We start from the raw sequence: 16,279 nt of genomic DNA, 5'->3' as shown, positions 1-16,279 counted from the left end.
CAAACCCACAAAACACAAAGGTTGTTCAGCTCCAAATAATACCTGAGTTCTCTTATTATCCATCAAAGCTTTGAGCAGAAGCTTACCGTTATCTCTGCAGTGCACTGGGGACAGCGTTGTCCTCTGGACGTCTCCACAGAATGAGATTTGCTCATGATGGACAGCAGAGTCTGCAGCAGCACATCCAGTAAGCTCTCCACCATCATTTCCACCTCCTCCTGAACAGAAGACTCCTAAAGAGGAAAACAAGGTAAACGAATCGGAGAAATGCTTCCGACTTTCAGCTAGTGTGCTGAAAACGTGAATTTTAGTGTTGAATAGGCGACTTTACCATTGAGCTTGTTTTAATTATGGAAAAGATGCTTCCCAGGATCCCAGAACAAATGAGCAGCTCCCTCTGCTGGCGAAGATGCAGATGGATGTGATGCAGAACAACCGGCAGCAAAATACTACGAGACTCTGAGGCAAGAACAAAGTGATGAATTAGACGCTCTGTGCAAATCTGAGTTACACATCAAAGCATAAATTTGATTAAACCACGTCTGGATAAATCCTAAATCATCGAAGTGTGCCTCACCGGGGAAAAAGAAGAGGCGGCTCTCCACTGTTCGAGCGATGGATTGCAGTTTGACCACATCCATGGACTGACCTATGTCCACTGTGCTGGGCATGCTCCCCAGGGTGCCCCTGACATACTCAGCTACCTCCTGAACGGTGAACATCTGCAGAAGCTCGTCAAAGATATCTGGAAAGCTGTTCAACAGCGCCGCCTGGAAGGGAAACGAACGAATACAGAAAACTACTCTGTAGTTTACTCACTGGATAAAAATAAAACTGAAATATCTACAGTGACTTAAACATGCTAGAATAGATATGAATTATACATATTTAAGTAAAACTAATTTAGCTGCATATCTTATCTCCATATTTGGCTATAAATAAGCACCAAAAAGCAAATATCTTGTTTGAGCAGGCTGATGGTAGCACAGCATCTGCTGCATCAGGGAACCAACACAGGGGGCGCTGTGACTTACTGAGAAGGATGAGAGCAAAGAAAGTCATGCAGTTGATCACACCCCTAAAGTGTCCAAGTTCAAGCCATGGATGGAGCAACGGTAACATAAAATACAAAAGAAAACAAGCACCGATGGAAAAAAGATAAAACAATGATCAGAGACATGAATGCAAACATTAAATAAAAGTCATTAAGAAAACGATTATGACTAAAAGATGAAAATGACTCAAGCATGTTGGAGAGCTTCTGAGCAGCAGACGGTGAAAGCGCTGTGACCCGTCTGACCTGTGTGAACACCAGGTTCTCTGAGCTGCGACTGTCTAAACTCAGGACGAAGCGGATGGACTGGAAAAGCTCCTGGATGCTGGCTATGAACTGCTCCTCCTCCATCCCGCAGGTGGCTCTCGCGTACAGGATGCGAGACTGGACGATGAACTTGAATAGATACTCCAACGCCTGAGAAGGAAGTCAGAAGCAAACGGATGAAGACATTCAAACTGAGAGCAGGTCATCTCTTACCCTCAGTTTAACTTAGCACTTAATGCTTAAAAGAAACCATTGCAGCACAGTAAAGCATCTCTTCCTATTACCCCCAACGGAAAGGCCACAGGAAAATGCCACACACCACACGTCAATATCTGCAGAGTTTTCTAATGACTTCCCTTCATAAAATTCAGCAGGGAGTTCCCTTCCCGAGTCCCGATCTGGAGTCACATTACTCCTTATCAGCTCTGTTTGACCGTTTCCTCTATCGAGGTTAATTAAACCCCACAGAAGGAGCCAGAAAAGCACCAGAAAGAAGTGAGTCCGATACTTTACCCTCATGGCTTCCTGGATGTGATCCTGCCGGACGACCTCAGCTGAGCGGTCCATGTACCACTTCAGACATCGAATCAGTTCTCTGCAGACAAATTAGGCTTGGGTTAAGAAACTTTTCAGGCACAAAAAATTTGCAATTTGTAAGTTTTAAACCAGCAAATGTTTTGTTTTACTTGTACGCTAATGCTCCAGCAAAGTGGTTCTGGATGTAGGAGTCCATGACAGGTCTGAAGTGGTAGAAGCGGCTGTCCCTGAGCAGGTTAATGATGAACACCTGAGCACACGGACACATGGGTTATAATTTATCTTCACAGCTTTAAGGTCACCACGCGTGATTTAATATGAGTGCAGCTGCGATCCTACCAGAGACTGGAAAACCAGTGGTCCATATTTATCCGTGTTTTCATCTAAAAGACAGAAAAGCGTATCCAGGACATCTCTCAGGAACTGTGAGAGAAAATAAAGAGCAGCTCTCAGAACAACCCATCACATAAGAGGCAGCGTTAACAGGAATAGAACCAAAGGAAATTGAAAAGGGGGAGAGCCTGTGATCTATGAGCAGAGAACTATTATAGGATGTTTATTTTTTCTAAATGATGTGACCATGTTTATGACTGGACACTTGTGTGAAATCTAATTTGACTAGATGAGTCGAGTGTCTAAAAACATAAGAAGTACCACACGGGGAGACATCATGTCAACATCATAATATAAAGTGTTTTTTAATCTATTATGAAGTCATTCCAGAAAGCTGAAAATGTTTTCCATCTAGAACTACAATAAAGTGCTTTTAAACAGCAATCCCTCATAAAATGTGGAAATACATTTTCCTTTTCGTCTTTATTTAAACATCTCATAATGACCTTTACGATCTCCTCTCCGCTGATTTGACGAAGTCGGCCTAGGATGTCCAACACCCTGTCTGGATGGGCCTTCCAGTTCAGAAGAGCCAGAAGATCAACTACAAACAGAGTCCTGTCACAATTAGCTGGACTGAATCAAGCTGGTTTAAATAAGGATTCGTCTGCGAGGTGTCAGATTACCGTTTTGTGTGAGTTTTGTGGAGCAGAGTATCGTGGAGACCCAGAAGGTTTCTTTAGGACTCCTCTGGAAAGGCAGGTTGGCGGGCAGGTTGGGGCAGCTGTTGAAGTCCTCCTTACAGCAGGGAAGGCTCAGATACAGACCCTGGTTACTGAAGGTGGCATTTTCATCACACTGAAGAGATGAAGCAGGAGGGTTTGGAGGAGCGTTTGATTAAATGGACCTTTTTCTCAACGAGTCTGAGAGCGCAGAAGCATTTAGTGTGTCTACAGAGGAAATGGCCAATTGCTGCAGACTGTTGGACCTCTGCTGACAAACTGGATGTCCAAGCAAGCCTAACAACAGCAGCAATATGCTAACGGTTTTCTGTAGAGAAAATATGAACAATTATTATCCCACCTGTAGTAGATAGCTCTGAGAGCAACCTGAGTTTGGAGAAATGGAGATTTAACAAGCTAGTCAGGCTGGGCATCTTAAAACCACTTTAATCTTTGTGGTCCACATAAAACTTTATCTTTGTTTCTTTGAACTGATGTAAATAAAAAAGAGGTTTACAACAGGTAAGGTATTAATAGTTCATAACATCCATCCATTCATTATCTGAGCTGCCGCATCCTCACGAGGGTCACGAGGAGCTGGTGACCGAGTTCAGGAGTCATCGGTCGAGAAGTCAGGGACACCCTGGACAGGTCAGTCATCGTGCAGCCCTAAGTCATGACCTCTCTACGCAAATCCATTTGAAAAAACCTAAACTATCATTTTAAAACTCTAGGTGTAATGATATCGTAACAATGCTATGCTAGCATGCACTTAAAACAGAAAAGCAGATCTGAATGGTTGCAAATGAAGAGGGAGTTTGCAGTATGCCGGTTGTCTGGTTCTCTAAATGTGGATCTGCTTTTTTTGTGTTTCTGAATGCAGTAAAGGTGCCGTAATGTACCACTTTCCTGTTTCTGAGCTGTACATGATGTCCAGAGCAGTAAAAATCTAATCACAAAGGGCTGGAAAAGCTAAAAAGATCATTAATGAAAGGTGATGGGCTAATTCATTGTGAAGACGTTTGTATCCGTCACACTGAGATGTGCAGTTCAAAATAGGCAAGAGCAGAAAAAAATGATGCATTTTATAATAAAATCAATTTAAAAAATGCCTCAAATGCTAATTCTGACTCCACGCTGGTCTCCACTGACTCTCGAAACTCAGAACAGTGTGTCCTGTTGTCGTACGTTTTGTGTGTGCGTGCATGTGTGTGTGTACCTTGTACACATAAAGCTCGTGGATCTCATCTGAGAGTGTGGTCCCGTCCTCTCTCATCAAAGGGGTGAAGGCATATCCAAAAAGTTTTTTCTCCCCTTTGTCTTTAGCTGAAAAGAATCACATCATCTTGTCATTCATCACATCCACACAGAACAGACCACACACGCTCGACTAGCTGATTAACAGAGGCTGCGACTCCCACTGAGCTGCAGCGCTGACTCACTGGAGCAGTGTCTAAACTCAAAACGTAGATGGGACCCTCTGAAACGGTCGATGGGAATGGGCAGCTTGACCATCTCACTCCAGCGAGGACTGTTGTTGTGGTACAGGACGAAGGAGCGGTACTCTGTGGAGTTGGGCTCTCCGGTGCCCAAACTGATGCAGTCCTGTGAAGAAAACAAAGTCACGTTCACCCTCCACCATCTACTGATGACCTGCCACACACTGAGCAACGTGCGTGTGTGTGTGTGTGTGTGTGTGTGTGTGTGTGTGTGTGTGTGTGTGTGTGTGTGTGTGTGTGTGTGTGTGTGTGTGTGTGTGTGTGTGTGTGTGTGTGTGTGTGTGTGTGTGTGTGTGTCATACCTTGAGTGTGTCCCCATCGGCATACAGCACATAGAGCGTGACTTCGATGTTCTTCTGGACGCTCTTGCCACCCCTCTCAAACTCTCCACGCTCCAGAGTCAGGTACAGGTCATTGCGTGTGTCACCTAGAACAGTAAAAAAGAAAAAAGGGGGACTTCGCTAATTTCACACGTTCATCTTGGACAACATGGCTGCTTTTGTGTGTGTGTGTGGGGGGGGGGAAGTAATAACATGTTATTGAGCTCCAGAGGGAGCTGAATGAAACTGCCAGGTGGAAATTGTACATAAACAGGAAAACCTGGAGTAAGCAGAGGCAACTTGGAGAAACAAGCATCCCTGTGTAGCTCGGGCGATGAATTATAAAGTCATCGTTTGTTCCACAGATGAACTCAGCGTGGTCAACATGAATTAGAATTTTTTGCGTCTTATGCTACATGTCACTGTTCTCTTCCATTTAAAACAACCCCGATGAGCCGAGGCACGCATGGCCTCAGCTAGTTTGGTGAGGTCAGGGTTCTTTTAGAAGAAACATGCGAGGCAACACTAGAGGAAGATGCTGCGGCTATTTATAAAATCAGATCTTAGCTATTTATATCCATGTCATTTCCTTTGGTACAGATGACTCACAAGGAGCGATACCGGGAGGTATTTCGAGCTAAGTAGAGAGAACAGGAGCGAATGATGTTTTCAGGAGGTTTGTGAGCTTCTCAAAGAAAAACACGTCTCTCCTCTACCAAACTACAGTCTGAATCTGTGACTGTTTCCTTGTTTGAGCAACTTTTTACTACAGTTTTCTTCTCATATTCTGTCTTTTCCCATTTTACATCTATCTTGTTCAGTCCACCCTCTCATTCATCTTCACCAGCATCTGTGACCTCCCCTCCTTTTATTCCTGTGAGCCATCTGGCCCCTAGTCTCCACCCCCTCTCAGTGCCCATGACCGCCCGCTGCTCTTTGCCTCTCTCACCTGGCAGGATGACATCTGGGAAACCCAGCTTGCGTGTGAGTGCCAGGGCCCTGTTGAACACGGCCTGGTTCTCCCGTCTGATCTGCTCCAGCTCTCCTCTCAGCAGCTGGAGAGAAATGATGAGGCCTGGAGGCAGTGGCAACAGGGGAGGTGGGTGAATGTGAAAATAGATTTTTTTTAAAGGGGGCAAATAAAGAATTATGGAGTTGGGGGAGGATGGTGAAATTGAAGGAAAAAGAACAGTGAGAGAAGCAGAAAGATGAGGCGCAAATAAAGGACATTAGTCAGAATGTGGGGGACGAGAAGACAGACAGGATGATCCGAGCCAGAACAGAGGGAGGAAGGAGCGTTTAATTTGTGTGAAAAACAAAGAAACAAAGAGAGGATTCTGCAGAAAACTGGTGGCATAGTTCTGTAAAGTATGAGTCACAAGTTTTAACTGTGACATGTTCATAAAAAGCCACTGTGAGTTGTAAAAGTCTCCCCGCCCCATTGTGTTAATATTTCATGCTAGAAAATCGACTCCAAATCACGTAAATGTGTTTCACTATCAAAGCTTCAGCTGGTAAAAAAAAAATTAATAAGCTTTGAAAAAGTCAGACAAAATCAGAACTGTGTTCAGTCACTGATTATTGGGATCTGATTCAATAAACTAAAGCTAATCAAATATAGTCCAGGTGTAAAGGAAAAACATTAGGCATCCATCCATTATCGTTCGCTTATCCAGGGTCGGGTCGCGGGCGCAGCAGCAAAAATAATTTCTTAGAAAGATGAAAAATTCAAATTTTTAGACATTTTATCTCATTTTTAGTCTAAAAAGAAAGTAAGTTCTTCTCTAGTTACTTAAAATGAGGTAAATATTCTTCAATATGAAAAATATGTGCTTGGCTACAAATCTTAAAACTAGTTTATTTGCTAGTTTTAAGATTTCTAACCAAGCAAACTTTGTTTACCCCGTTGGCAGATTTTTTTTATTACTCAAAACAAGGAAATCTGGATCATGTTTAGGAATATTTACCTTATTTTACTTTCTTTTATTTTTTTTAGAGAATAATTTATTTTCTATTTAAACTAAAACTGCTACACACTCTGTTCCTTCATCACCTAATATTGTTGCACCCACCCCTAATAAAGTACTTATTTTAGATCAAAACAGAAACTAAGATTATTGGTCATAACCAACATTTTTGTTTTCAGCTAGATGTCCTTGAATAAAAAATGCTAAGCCATCACTTATTCATGTGTCGTCTGTCATGCAGCCAACACAGAACTATTCTTGGTTTCCTGGTAATAAACAGGTGGCAGATCTTACTGTAAACCCTCGGAAACCACATATGTTCACGTAACAACAACTTCCTCACCACAGTGTAGCAACACCTTCAAAAGTCCCTCCTTAATCTCAAGTTTGGCTCTGAACAGTTAACGCCTCTAAAGACAAAATTAAATCTAAACAGATTACCATAGTTGGTGCTGGGGGCGGAGTACTTGGTGTTGGACTTGCGGATGATGTTCTCATGAACCTGGTACCACTCGTTCTCATTGTTACATCTGAGGGAAAAGCAGAGGAGTTGGGTTGGGCCGTTAACAACACACACACACACACACACACACTTTTTGGTAGCAGATGGAGGGTTCAGGACTGTGTGCATGGGGGACCACATGAGCAGCACACGTCCCAGAGCCGATTTCCTCCTGGAGAAAACATAGCAGCAGGGGGAGTTGCTATCAAGCAGCACATTAGCCCAAACGCACAGCACACTAAGCAAAGCTGACAGCCAGCTCTCTACCAGTCTTCTTCATTACTGTGGGCCCAAAGGCCCCTGGGAAAGGCACGAGGAAACGCACAGACTGGAGCGTTATCGGAGCCGACAGTTTGGAGGCAGCTCAGCAGTGAATCACTGCTTATTTTTAAAAGGAAGAAGCCTTGACATTGGAAGAGAAATCTAATAAAACCTTCAGATTTATGTTATAAAAACCTTTAATTCACACTTAGCTGTCCTTTTAGCGTTACTCAACAAACATCATATAACGAGTTGGCAAAGAGCGTGAATGACCTCTGACCCAGAGAGGACACTGAGCGGCAGAGCACAAGCAGACGCTCGCTGTTGACTGACAAGCAAATATGCTGAGCTTGGAGTTATTTTGCTTTGTCCTCGACTTTGCTCAATTATCTCAGTGTCATCCCTCTCAGTGTCTTCTCCTCCTCTTCCTCTCTCTTGGCTGGTGTTCAGGGTGAAGCCTAGCACCAGGAGCTCTATCTCAAACCCGGGTGAGGAACTATTGATTTTCCAAAGAACACTTCACTGCCATTCAGGTCAAAATGCAGAGGGGCGCCAGGTTGCCATGCGCTAAATGTTCCTCGGCAACACCACAGAAACGATAAGGAAGCAAACATGTTTGGTTGATTGGTCAAAAAATGCTGAGAGCAAGAATATTTTCTTCTTTCTTACAATGGAAGAGAAACCAGGTGGTATACTGACGTGTAAACTTTGAGAACAAAGTCCTTCTCCTCCTTGAGGTCCGTGATAGTGTGAAAAACATCGCTCATGGCGAGTACAGCGCATCCATAAGGTCGTCTGTACTGAACGTGAGGCGGGCCTTTCTTCGAGTCGTTCAGCAGCATCCGACCTACAAACAAAACACGCGAACAAGTTTTAAAAAAGGCAGAAAAAGTAATAATTCACCAAGAACTCGTTTGTGTTTGCTCTATTTACCAGTTCTGATGACTTGTGCAACAATATACAGGTCTCTTTTCAAGTCCTTACTGCTCAAGTCCTGTGGAGAAGTGACATAAATAAGAAAAGCAAGACATTCAGACTATTGTCATTTGAATCCAGATTGGGGGAAGGAATCTCACCGTGAAGAGAGCACACAGACGATCAACTTTCTCTGGATTCTTTGGTCCTCCATTTTTGTTCAGTTTCACCATGAACTTCTCACTGCAAGAGAAGCCAGTTCACAGTTTCAGAGAGTCTGCCAACCACAGAACGCTGAAGTCAGTCTGCTAGACTAGTGGCATGTCGACACGCTTCTGTGTTTGTTTGTGTCTGTCAGCTCACGCTCGCATTCAATATGTACAGCTGCCACGTTCCAGGCAGCTGAGATTACCCGGCATACCTGATCTGTTTGGCCTCGCGTGTGTCGTACAGAGAGAAGAAGACATCTGCATCTTCACTGATGCTGTTGTAAGTAAAGCTCTTCAGGTTGATGAAGAGGTGGTGCGACACTGGGACACGGCAACCATCGCCATGGCGTTGTCTGATGCTATCACCCTAGAAAGAAAGTGATCATCACTAAGATGAGTCTTAACGGGGCCAAATGCCCACCACCCTTTATAAATCTGTTTGTTTTGCAATATAGGTCTGATTTGTTCTGTTGCAAATGTACAGAATTATGAACTTAATGGATGTTTATAAAATGGATATGTGCAACAATTTTGGTGGTTTGGCAAATCATGATGTGAATTTTTAAACGATAAGAAAGTTAGCTAATGAAACACGGTTCCTATTTTTAAATGGATTTTTGAAACAAAGCAAACGTATGATTTACAGATGCTCGGCTAAACCTCACTGATTAACATGGAACACTTGCTAAAGGGTGTAAACAAAACGTTTTAGTTATTTAGTGAAATTAAAGGGGAAAATGAACCAGACAAACTTTTCTGGGTACCGTTTGTGCAACCATCGGGGCATCTGTGATCCCAGTGTGAACCAGTGTTCCCACCCTGGCAGTGCTGGTAAGAACGTCTTTTGGAGCATGAAACGAACTCGTTTGCCACTGACATTACAATAAAGGTGACTGTCTCATTGGAACATGAGTGCCCTGACTTATTTCTTAGCGTGTTTAAGGAAAGAAGTGAAAAATGAATCTGAACAGAGAGGCAGCAAATAAAAAGGTGTGATGATCTCATGAACAAACAGCTTTGAAATGACGGTACCTGGTTTGTGCTTTGCTGACCACAGTGTCTGCTGGATACGTGCTAAAAAAAATAAAAAATAAACCACAAGTGAAATTCAAGAGAAAGACGTCGGATCACCCTACCCAGGCTTTACACACCCCACACAGCATTGTATTTACATTGCAGGAGCTTCAGAAACACTGACGCCTCACTAGATTCTCCAGATCTGACAGCATTGCACCTACGTGTGCTGCAGATCGGCTACTCTACTGTTCCTGCAGTGCAAAGAGAAGCCCACATGAGGCGAAACGTGAGTATGTACACTGTTAGACGCGGCTGTAATTTCTACAGTAATTTACCACATATCTTACAGTACTAAACTGTAAAACAATTTCTACAGTTAGTAACTGTAATTTGCATTGCACCATGGGAGTTTGAAGTCACGTGGTAATTAGTTTACAGTTTGCTACTGTAGTTTATGAAAATACAGTAAGGTACTATAAACTGAAAGTTATTTCAATATTTTTACTGTAATTTATCAATACGAAGCTGTAAAGTTATTTACGTCACCTGACAAGGAACGATTGCATCAGCCGAGTTACCAGATTTACAATTTAGTACTGTAAAATTACAGTTATTATAAAATTACAGTAAGTAGCTGTTATTAACGGTCATTTTTGCATTTAATAATTTAGTTTGTTAAATCCTTCAAGACGGAGAACCGCCATTTTGTCGTAAAGAGCAGTCATTGTAACCACAGTTCACCGGCACACGAGCAAGTGTGGGACATACACGGAAAAGACTACACCTGCAGCGCTTATAATTTCTCCAGCGAAAAGACCAAGTTCCACCAAGTACCGACTATCCAAGGTAAACTTTTCATTTAAGCATTTCAATGTGCTATCTTTTTAGTGGAGTTTTGCTGCGGGTCTCTGTGTTAGCTTTTATGATTTCAGAGCTTTATTTCAAAGAGAACGGGACTTTGAGGATTTTTCTCATCGCTTTTTTTCTTAGTTTTTTCTTCACACGATAGTAAAAGCTGACATTGTGTAAAACAATTTGGGGTCTTAACGTTTGACTCTGTGTAGCGTAGAAAACAATTCGAAAAAATAAAGAAATAACTCGGATGAGCTTGGGCACAACGCCACACTAACCGGAGTTTTTTTCCTTCACATAACTGAAGTCTTATCTATATTTTTAGTAATTGTTTGAGGACTTCAACTATGTTTAGGTGTAAAGTTTGTAGCCATGGCAGTGAAAGTTACAAAAGCTTTTTTGTTCATGCAAAAAGTCACAGAAATCTGGCTAACCACCGGTTTTCATGTGGCATAGAAACATGTTCTGCCATTTTTAGAACATTTTCTGCATTTAAGTCACACACACACAGGAATCATACATCTACAGTGTCACAAAAAATCCAGACTTATCAGCCAGGTGGCATTCGTGAATGTAGTGTTCAAGGATGTGATTTTGCAGCAGATAATATTTCCTTGCTGTGCATTCATTTAAGAGTACACATACGTAATGGCAAAAAAATCACTTGTCCATTTGAGGGTTGCTCAAAATATTTCAGAGTGAGGTCATCTTTTGCCACACACATCTCAAGAAAACACAGGCAACAATTTGTTCCAAAGCCAGAAGAACCAAAGAATGCAGATGTACAAACCTACGATGTTACCGGTGAACACACCCAGGTCCATCATGATGATATTTTGTCTCCTCTTGAAAGTCATGAAAACAACTCAGAGTCTAACCCTGACACATTTCTAAAGAACTTAGCACTATTTTACTTAAAACTACAAGCCAAACTTCTTTTACCAGCAACAACAGTACAGTGCATAGTTCAGGAATTTCAACAAATCCACTCCACCGGAATGAGCCAAGTAATTAAAAAAGTGGAGGAGAAGCTGGAACAGAATAACTTAAATGAAACTGAAATACTGAATATTGTTAAAGAACTTGAACAAGAGGATCTATTGACATTTTCAAACTATGATTATGGTTAGTGGAAGTGCACAAATATAGGCTATATATATCTAAATCTCACATACTTTACATAATTATAACATATAAAAACTACAATAAATTAATTATGCAGGCCAGGCGTCTTATTTTGCATTTAGCGAAACACTGTTGTTGCAAAGATTGGTATGTTCGATTTTGAAGTGTATATGTTTTGTCTCATAGGAACCACATACCTTGAGGCAACCAAGTGGATGGTGAGCATCGAGGGAAAGGTGGCCTACATTTTAGATGAGGACCTGGGTTTTGCGGATGCACTTTCTGTGTTGATGGCAAGCTTCTATGCTTTCAATGTGGAATACCAGGAGCCTGCATGTGCAACACTGGAGTTCATTCAACGGTAGGAATCTTTTTTTTAAAGGCACTGAGAAATCACAAAAACCAGTAATATATCATACATGCATATTGAGTGTGTGTGTGTGTGTGTGTGGGGGGGGGGGGGGGGGGGGTCTTCAGTCAGGTCTATGTCGCTCTTTCTAAGAATCAATTTTCAGAGAAAGGAGGTGAATTAATCTTGTTCATAAACTATCTTTGTTGTAGCTTGTTACATCATTATTTGGATCACAGTCATGGAGACAGCAAAAACTGTCAGGATGCTGCAGAACGCTGCTCACAGCACGTATAGCTGTTATTTCAAGGTTGCAACTTAATGTTTGTCAAATCAAGCAAAATCACCACTGACCATGCTGAAACAAACAGCATAAACCAGCATTGCTGGTTACCAGTATATGTTGCAAGGTATGCTTGTCATGGAATGATAGACCAGCATCCCATCCTGGACCAGCATGCTAGACTAGCATATAATACTGGTTCACCAGCTAAACCAGCACCAAAACATCATATGCTGGGAACATCTATGCTGGTCTGATTTTAGTTCTCAGATTTTTTACATCTTCTGAGTTCGCAGGGATGTAATATATTGTAATCCTTTAGCAAATTAACAGAAATAGTGGAATCATACCCCGATTTTGTTAAATCACTCTTCCAGACTGCATTTATCTTAACTAAAATTGCACTTAATATTTTTGTTGTTGTTTTTCTTTCTCATTTTTATGCAGATTCTTCTTGAGAATCAATCCTGAAGATGGGAGCAAATGCACGACACGGACTGGAGTTAGTCGCAAGACCGGACAGTTGGTCAAAAGAAAATCAGCCACCATGAACCCCAGAGTGCTGTCCTTCCTTTGCCACCTAACAGAGTTTGAGTGGAAGAACATGGAATAGGTGCGTATTTTTAGGGTATGCTGATATACATAAACAGTGTTTGGCAAGTGACTTCAAAACTGTAATGCATTATTTATTACTTGTTACCCTCATTTTAAAGTAATTCATTACATTACAATATCACTGATTTTAAAATGTAAGGCATTACACTACTTTTGCATTACTTTGAACCGTTTCAGTTCGGTCCACTAGCGTATCGTTTTGGTCAATTTTTTCTGCTAAAATATCGTGTTTTTATTTGCGTTATTTGCAGCGGAAAAAAGTTCCTCTGAGTTTCTGCACGGACGCTAAATTGAGTGATGCATCAGGGTTTCCGCTATGTGTATTTTGTCGTGGCGCGCCGCCATGCCGTCAGAAGGATAAAAAAAAATTAAAACAATGTACCATCAGAATACATTTTTTGGATATACATTAAAACAATGTAAATACGAGACATATACAGTCTATATTTGTGCATGTATACTAACTATAATCAGCTGTAAATCATTATCATCACTAATATAACAAATAAGGGCTGAAATATTTGGAATAAGTCTGTCTCATATATTAGTTTCCCCTTTAAGTTGAACAGTTTACACCAAATTCTAAGTTTTCAAGTTTCACCTGTACATTTAAATGTTCCTTATCCTTTTTAGGACCACTGGGGCAACAGACGAGGGGACAACATTCTGGCCAGGTTCTTCACCCATCAGAATCAGTAAAAAAAACAAGCACTATTTCATTCTGTTCTTGAGAACTACAGTTCTGCAGGTTTTGTATGTTTCCTGATGCAGCATATGCTCATAGATTGCACTATCCATTGCACTGTTATTACTTAGTTTATTAATTCATTTATTAATTTGTTATTGTAATATTTTTCAATGCAGATTTCTAACAGCAAATGTTGCACTGTTACATTGTTAACAAATGTTTTTGTATTGTGAAAAGCAATGTATTCTACTCTTTCAATTGCTGATCCATTGAAATTTTTTTCTGTTAAATCAGTGAGGAAAAACATTTTGTAACCAGCCCAATTGCTCCCCTGTTCTGGTAGTATTTTGTTTTCTTTAGCTTACCATAAACAATGTAAGTGAATGTTAATGGCTAGCATTTAGTGTAATAAATATTAACAGCAAATTAAAATAATAACACAAAGGAATAATAGGAGCCTGTTTAGACCTCGTGCTACATCACAACACAGCATCGCTGTAAGTCGATGTTAAAAGGCACAGTAACATATTGCAGTGACCATAAAGCTCCTAGTTTGCTGTCTTAAAGTTTACTCTTATAACATTTACAACATTTCACCCCGTGAATTATGAGAACAATGAGTTTTGGGCTGCAGTATCATTATCTTATGCCTTTCTGCGCTAGCTGACAGCACAACTATAAATAGACTCCTGTAATCCCTTTGTGTTCTTTATTATTGTCAGTTGAAGTCATTATGATTATTGAGGTCTCCAAGAAAAATTAGGATTATTATTGAGTAATATTCATGACTTTTGTCACAGTAAATGCTAGCTGTTAACATTCACTTACATTGTGTATGCTAAGCTAAAGCTAACACTGCCAGAAATGGATGACTGAGCTGGTTACAAAATATTTTTCCCTACTGATCTAACTCTGGGGAATACAACAAAAGACTACAGTTCATTTATGGGTGGAATATCCCTTCAAAGAAACTTTGTTCGTGTACTGAACAATTACTCGTGTTAGTTACTGTTTACAAACTATAAACTAATCAATACACTATATGTCTTATAATAGTAATACTTCAAAGTTAATGAGTAAAGGTTAGTTTGCCTGTTTCTGATGTTCTATAAGCTGTAAAATGTTTTATTTTTTCCAGTAATGATTTGAGGTGAATTTCTAATATTTTGAATGAGATTTTTTTTCTACATAAGATAACCTCTAATGTTTTTTATGTTTCAGGTGTTCGAAATAAAGAATCCTATGTTTTGTAAGAGAAGTTTGTTTTGATTTAATATAACTGTTTAAGTCAATTTAGGAAAACTTTAAGATCATTCATTAAACTTTTAAATTATTTTATTACAATTTTAATTATTATTAAACAGTCTACAAGTATGAACAAAAAAATGGTACAACACTACTGTAAGAAACACTTTTTTTACAGTAGTGGTCCTATACCTCATTTTAATATATACAGTACCATAACTGTTATTTTACAGTTCTATTACTGTTATTTTACAGTATGGTCTCAGTTACTGTAAAACTGAAATACAGTGCCAGTACTGGTACTGTATTTCAGTTTTACAGTAACTGAGACCATACTGTAGTAATAGAACTGTAAAATAACAGTGATAGAACTGTAAAACACAAATGCAGTACCACTACTGTAATTTCAATTTACAGTAACTTACTGGCAACACTGTTTCCAGTAAGTTACTGTAAATGGAAATTACAGTACCTTACTGGCAACAGTGTTGCCAGTAAGGTACTGTAAAAAACCCAATGAAATGTCTAACAGTGTAGGAGGGGAGAGGACAAAGCTGCCATCGCCCCCTCATGCACACGCACACACCACTCTGCGCGGCAGCCTAATAGAGCTGCCATACCTGAAGGGGCGCCAAGGCCTTATGCCCTGCCAAAGACAAGCTCGATTTCATCGACAGAGTCAGGAGGCTTTTTGGCAAGGAGGAGCTACACTGCTGTTTCTGCACGGAGCATTTAGTGGACAAACATTCAGTGTGTAAAGCTGAGAAACGTGGCAATGGGATAATAGGAGGCTGCAGGGCGATTGGAGAATGTTTTCATCAGCATATGAAGCTGCATCTACTGACCAGAAAGGATCTCCCTGCTAGATAGTCTGCAGCAGCATTACATTATGTTTCATAACAGCTGTGCTGTAATAGTATATTTCTAAAAGTGGGTCTGCTTCAGAAAGTCTTCTCTCTCCCGTTTCTCTGTGTGTTGGTGTTTAGGTTTGGAAGTCCCACATGACCACAACCAAAACACGTTTGAGCCATTATTTATTTATGGAAACGTGCCTTCTGACCGGCTTATGGTTTAGAGCTAGGAAGACTTAAAATATGCAACTTATACAAACAAAAAGAAGAGCAAAACATTCATTTGTGTGTGCTTTCCCATAGCTCCACCTGGGGCTGTCACTTTACAATACGTTTGCATGACAATCGCACTTGTGAGCGTCACATGCATGCAGGAAAAGGGACACACTGAATGTGGCAGACAGATAAGCATAAAGAACATCTCATACAGCTGAATCGGGCACACACACACACACACCTTCTCTCTCTCTCTCTCTCTCTCTCTCTCTCTCTCTCTCTCTCTCTCTCTCTCTCTCTCTCTCTCTCTCTCTTGAATCACCTTCTTCTGGGTGATTTGATAATCAGTACATTCACACATCTCTACACATCTAACAACACGCTCTTATATCTTGATGATGCAACACAATTATATATTTATATAGACAGTAAAAGCTTCAGTCAGTCGGTCG

At 40.8% G+C, this 16,279-nt stretch overlaps 1 protein-coding gene across 2 annotated transcripts in view; it reads right to left on the bottom strand.

The window, feature by feature from the left end:
* Positions 1-16,279, bottom strand: part of LOC107391060 (dedicator of cytokinesis protein 3) — a 53,965-nt gene that overhangs the window by 16,991 nt on the left and 20,695 nt on the right. For both annotated transcript variants that reach the window (XM_015968107.3, XM_015968108.3), the window contains exons 8-26: positions 9,619-9,660; positions 8,799-8,953; positions 8,539-8,620; positions 8,396-8,456; positions 8,162-8,309; positions 7,141-7,229; positions 5,682-5,807; positions 4,715-4,839; positions 4,356-4,518; positions 4,133-4,239; positions 2,878-3,049; positions 2,698-2,795; positions 2,198-2,281; positions 2,008-2,108; positions 1,835-1,916; positions 1,301-1,471; positions 578-770; positions 332-459; positions 87-233 (exon numbers count right to left, since the gene is read on the bottom strand). In XM_015968107.3, coding sequence (XP_015823593.1) covers positions 87-233; positions 332-459; positions 578-770; positions 1,301-1,471; positions 1,835-1,916; positions 2,008-2,108; positions 2,198-2,281; positions 2,698-2,795; positions 2,878-3,049; positions 4,133-4,239; positions 4,356-4,518; positions 4,715-4,839; positions 5,682-5,807; positions 7,141-7,229; positions 8,162-8,309; positions 8,396-8,456; positions 8,539-8,620; positions 8,799-8,953; positions 9,619-9,660 — 2,274 coding nt within the window. The remainder of the gene's footprint in view (positions 1-86; positions 234-331; positions 460-577; positions 771-1,300; positions 1,472-1,834; positions 1,917-2,007; positions 2,109-2,197; positions 2,282-2,697; positions 2,796-2,877; positions 3,050-4,132; positions 4,240-4,355; positions 4,519-4,714; positions 4,840-5,681; positions 5,808-7,140; positions 7,230-8,161; positions 8,310-8,395; positions 8,457-8,538; positions 8,621-8,798; positions 8,954-9,618; positions 9,661-16,279) is intronic.

This window comes from Nothobranchius furzeri, chromosome 15 (genome assembly GCF_043380555.1).
Source record: "Nothobranchius furzeri strain GRZ-AD chromosome 15, NfurGRZ-RIMD1, whole genome shotgun sequence".
NCBI classification, from domain to species: domain Eukaryota; kingdom Metazoa; phylum Chordata; class Actinopteri; order Cyprinodontiformes; family Nothobranchiidae; genus Nothobranchius; species Nothobranchius furzeri.
Note: the sequence above shows the minus strand (reverse complement) of the source record. Positions and strands in the feature narration are given on the sequence as shown.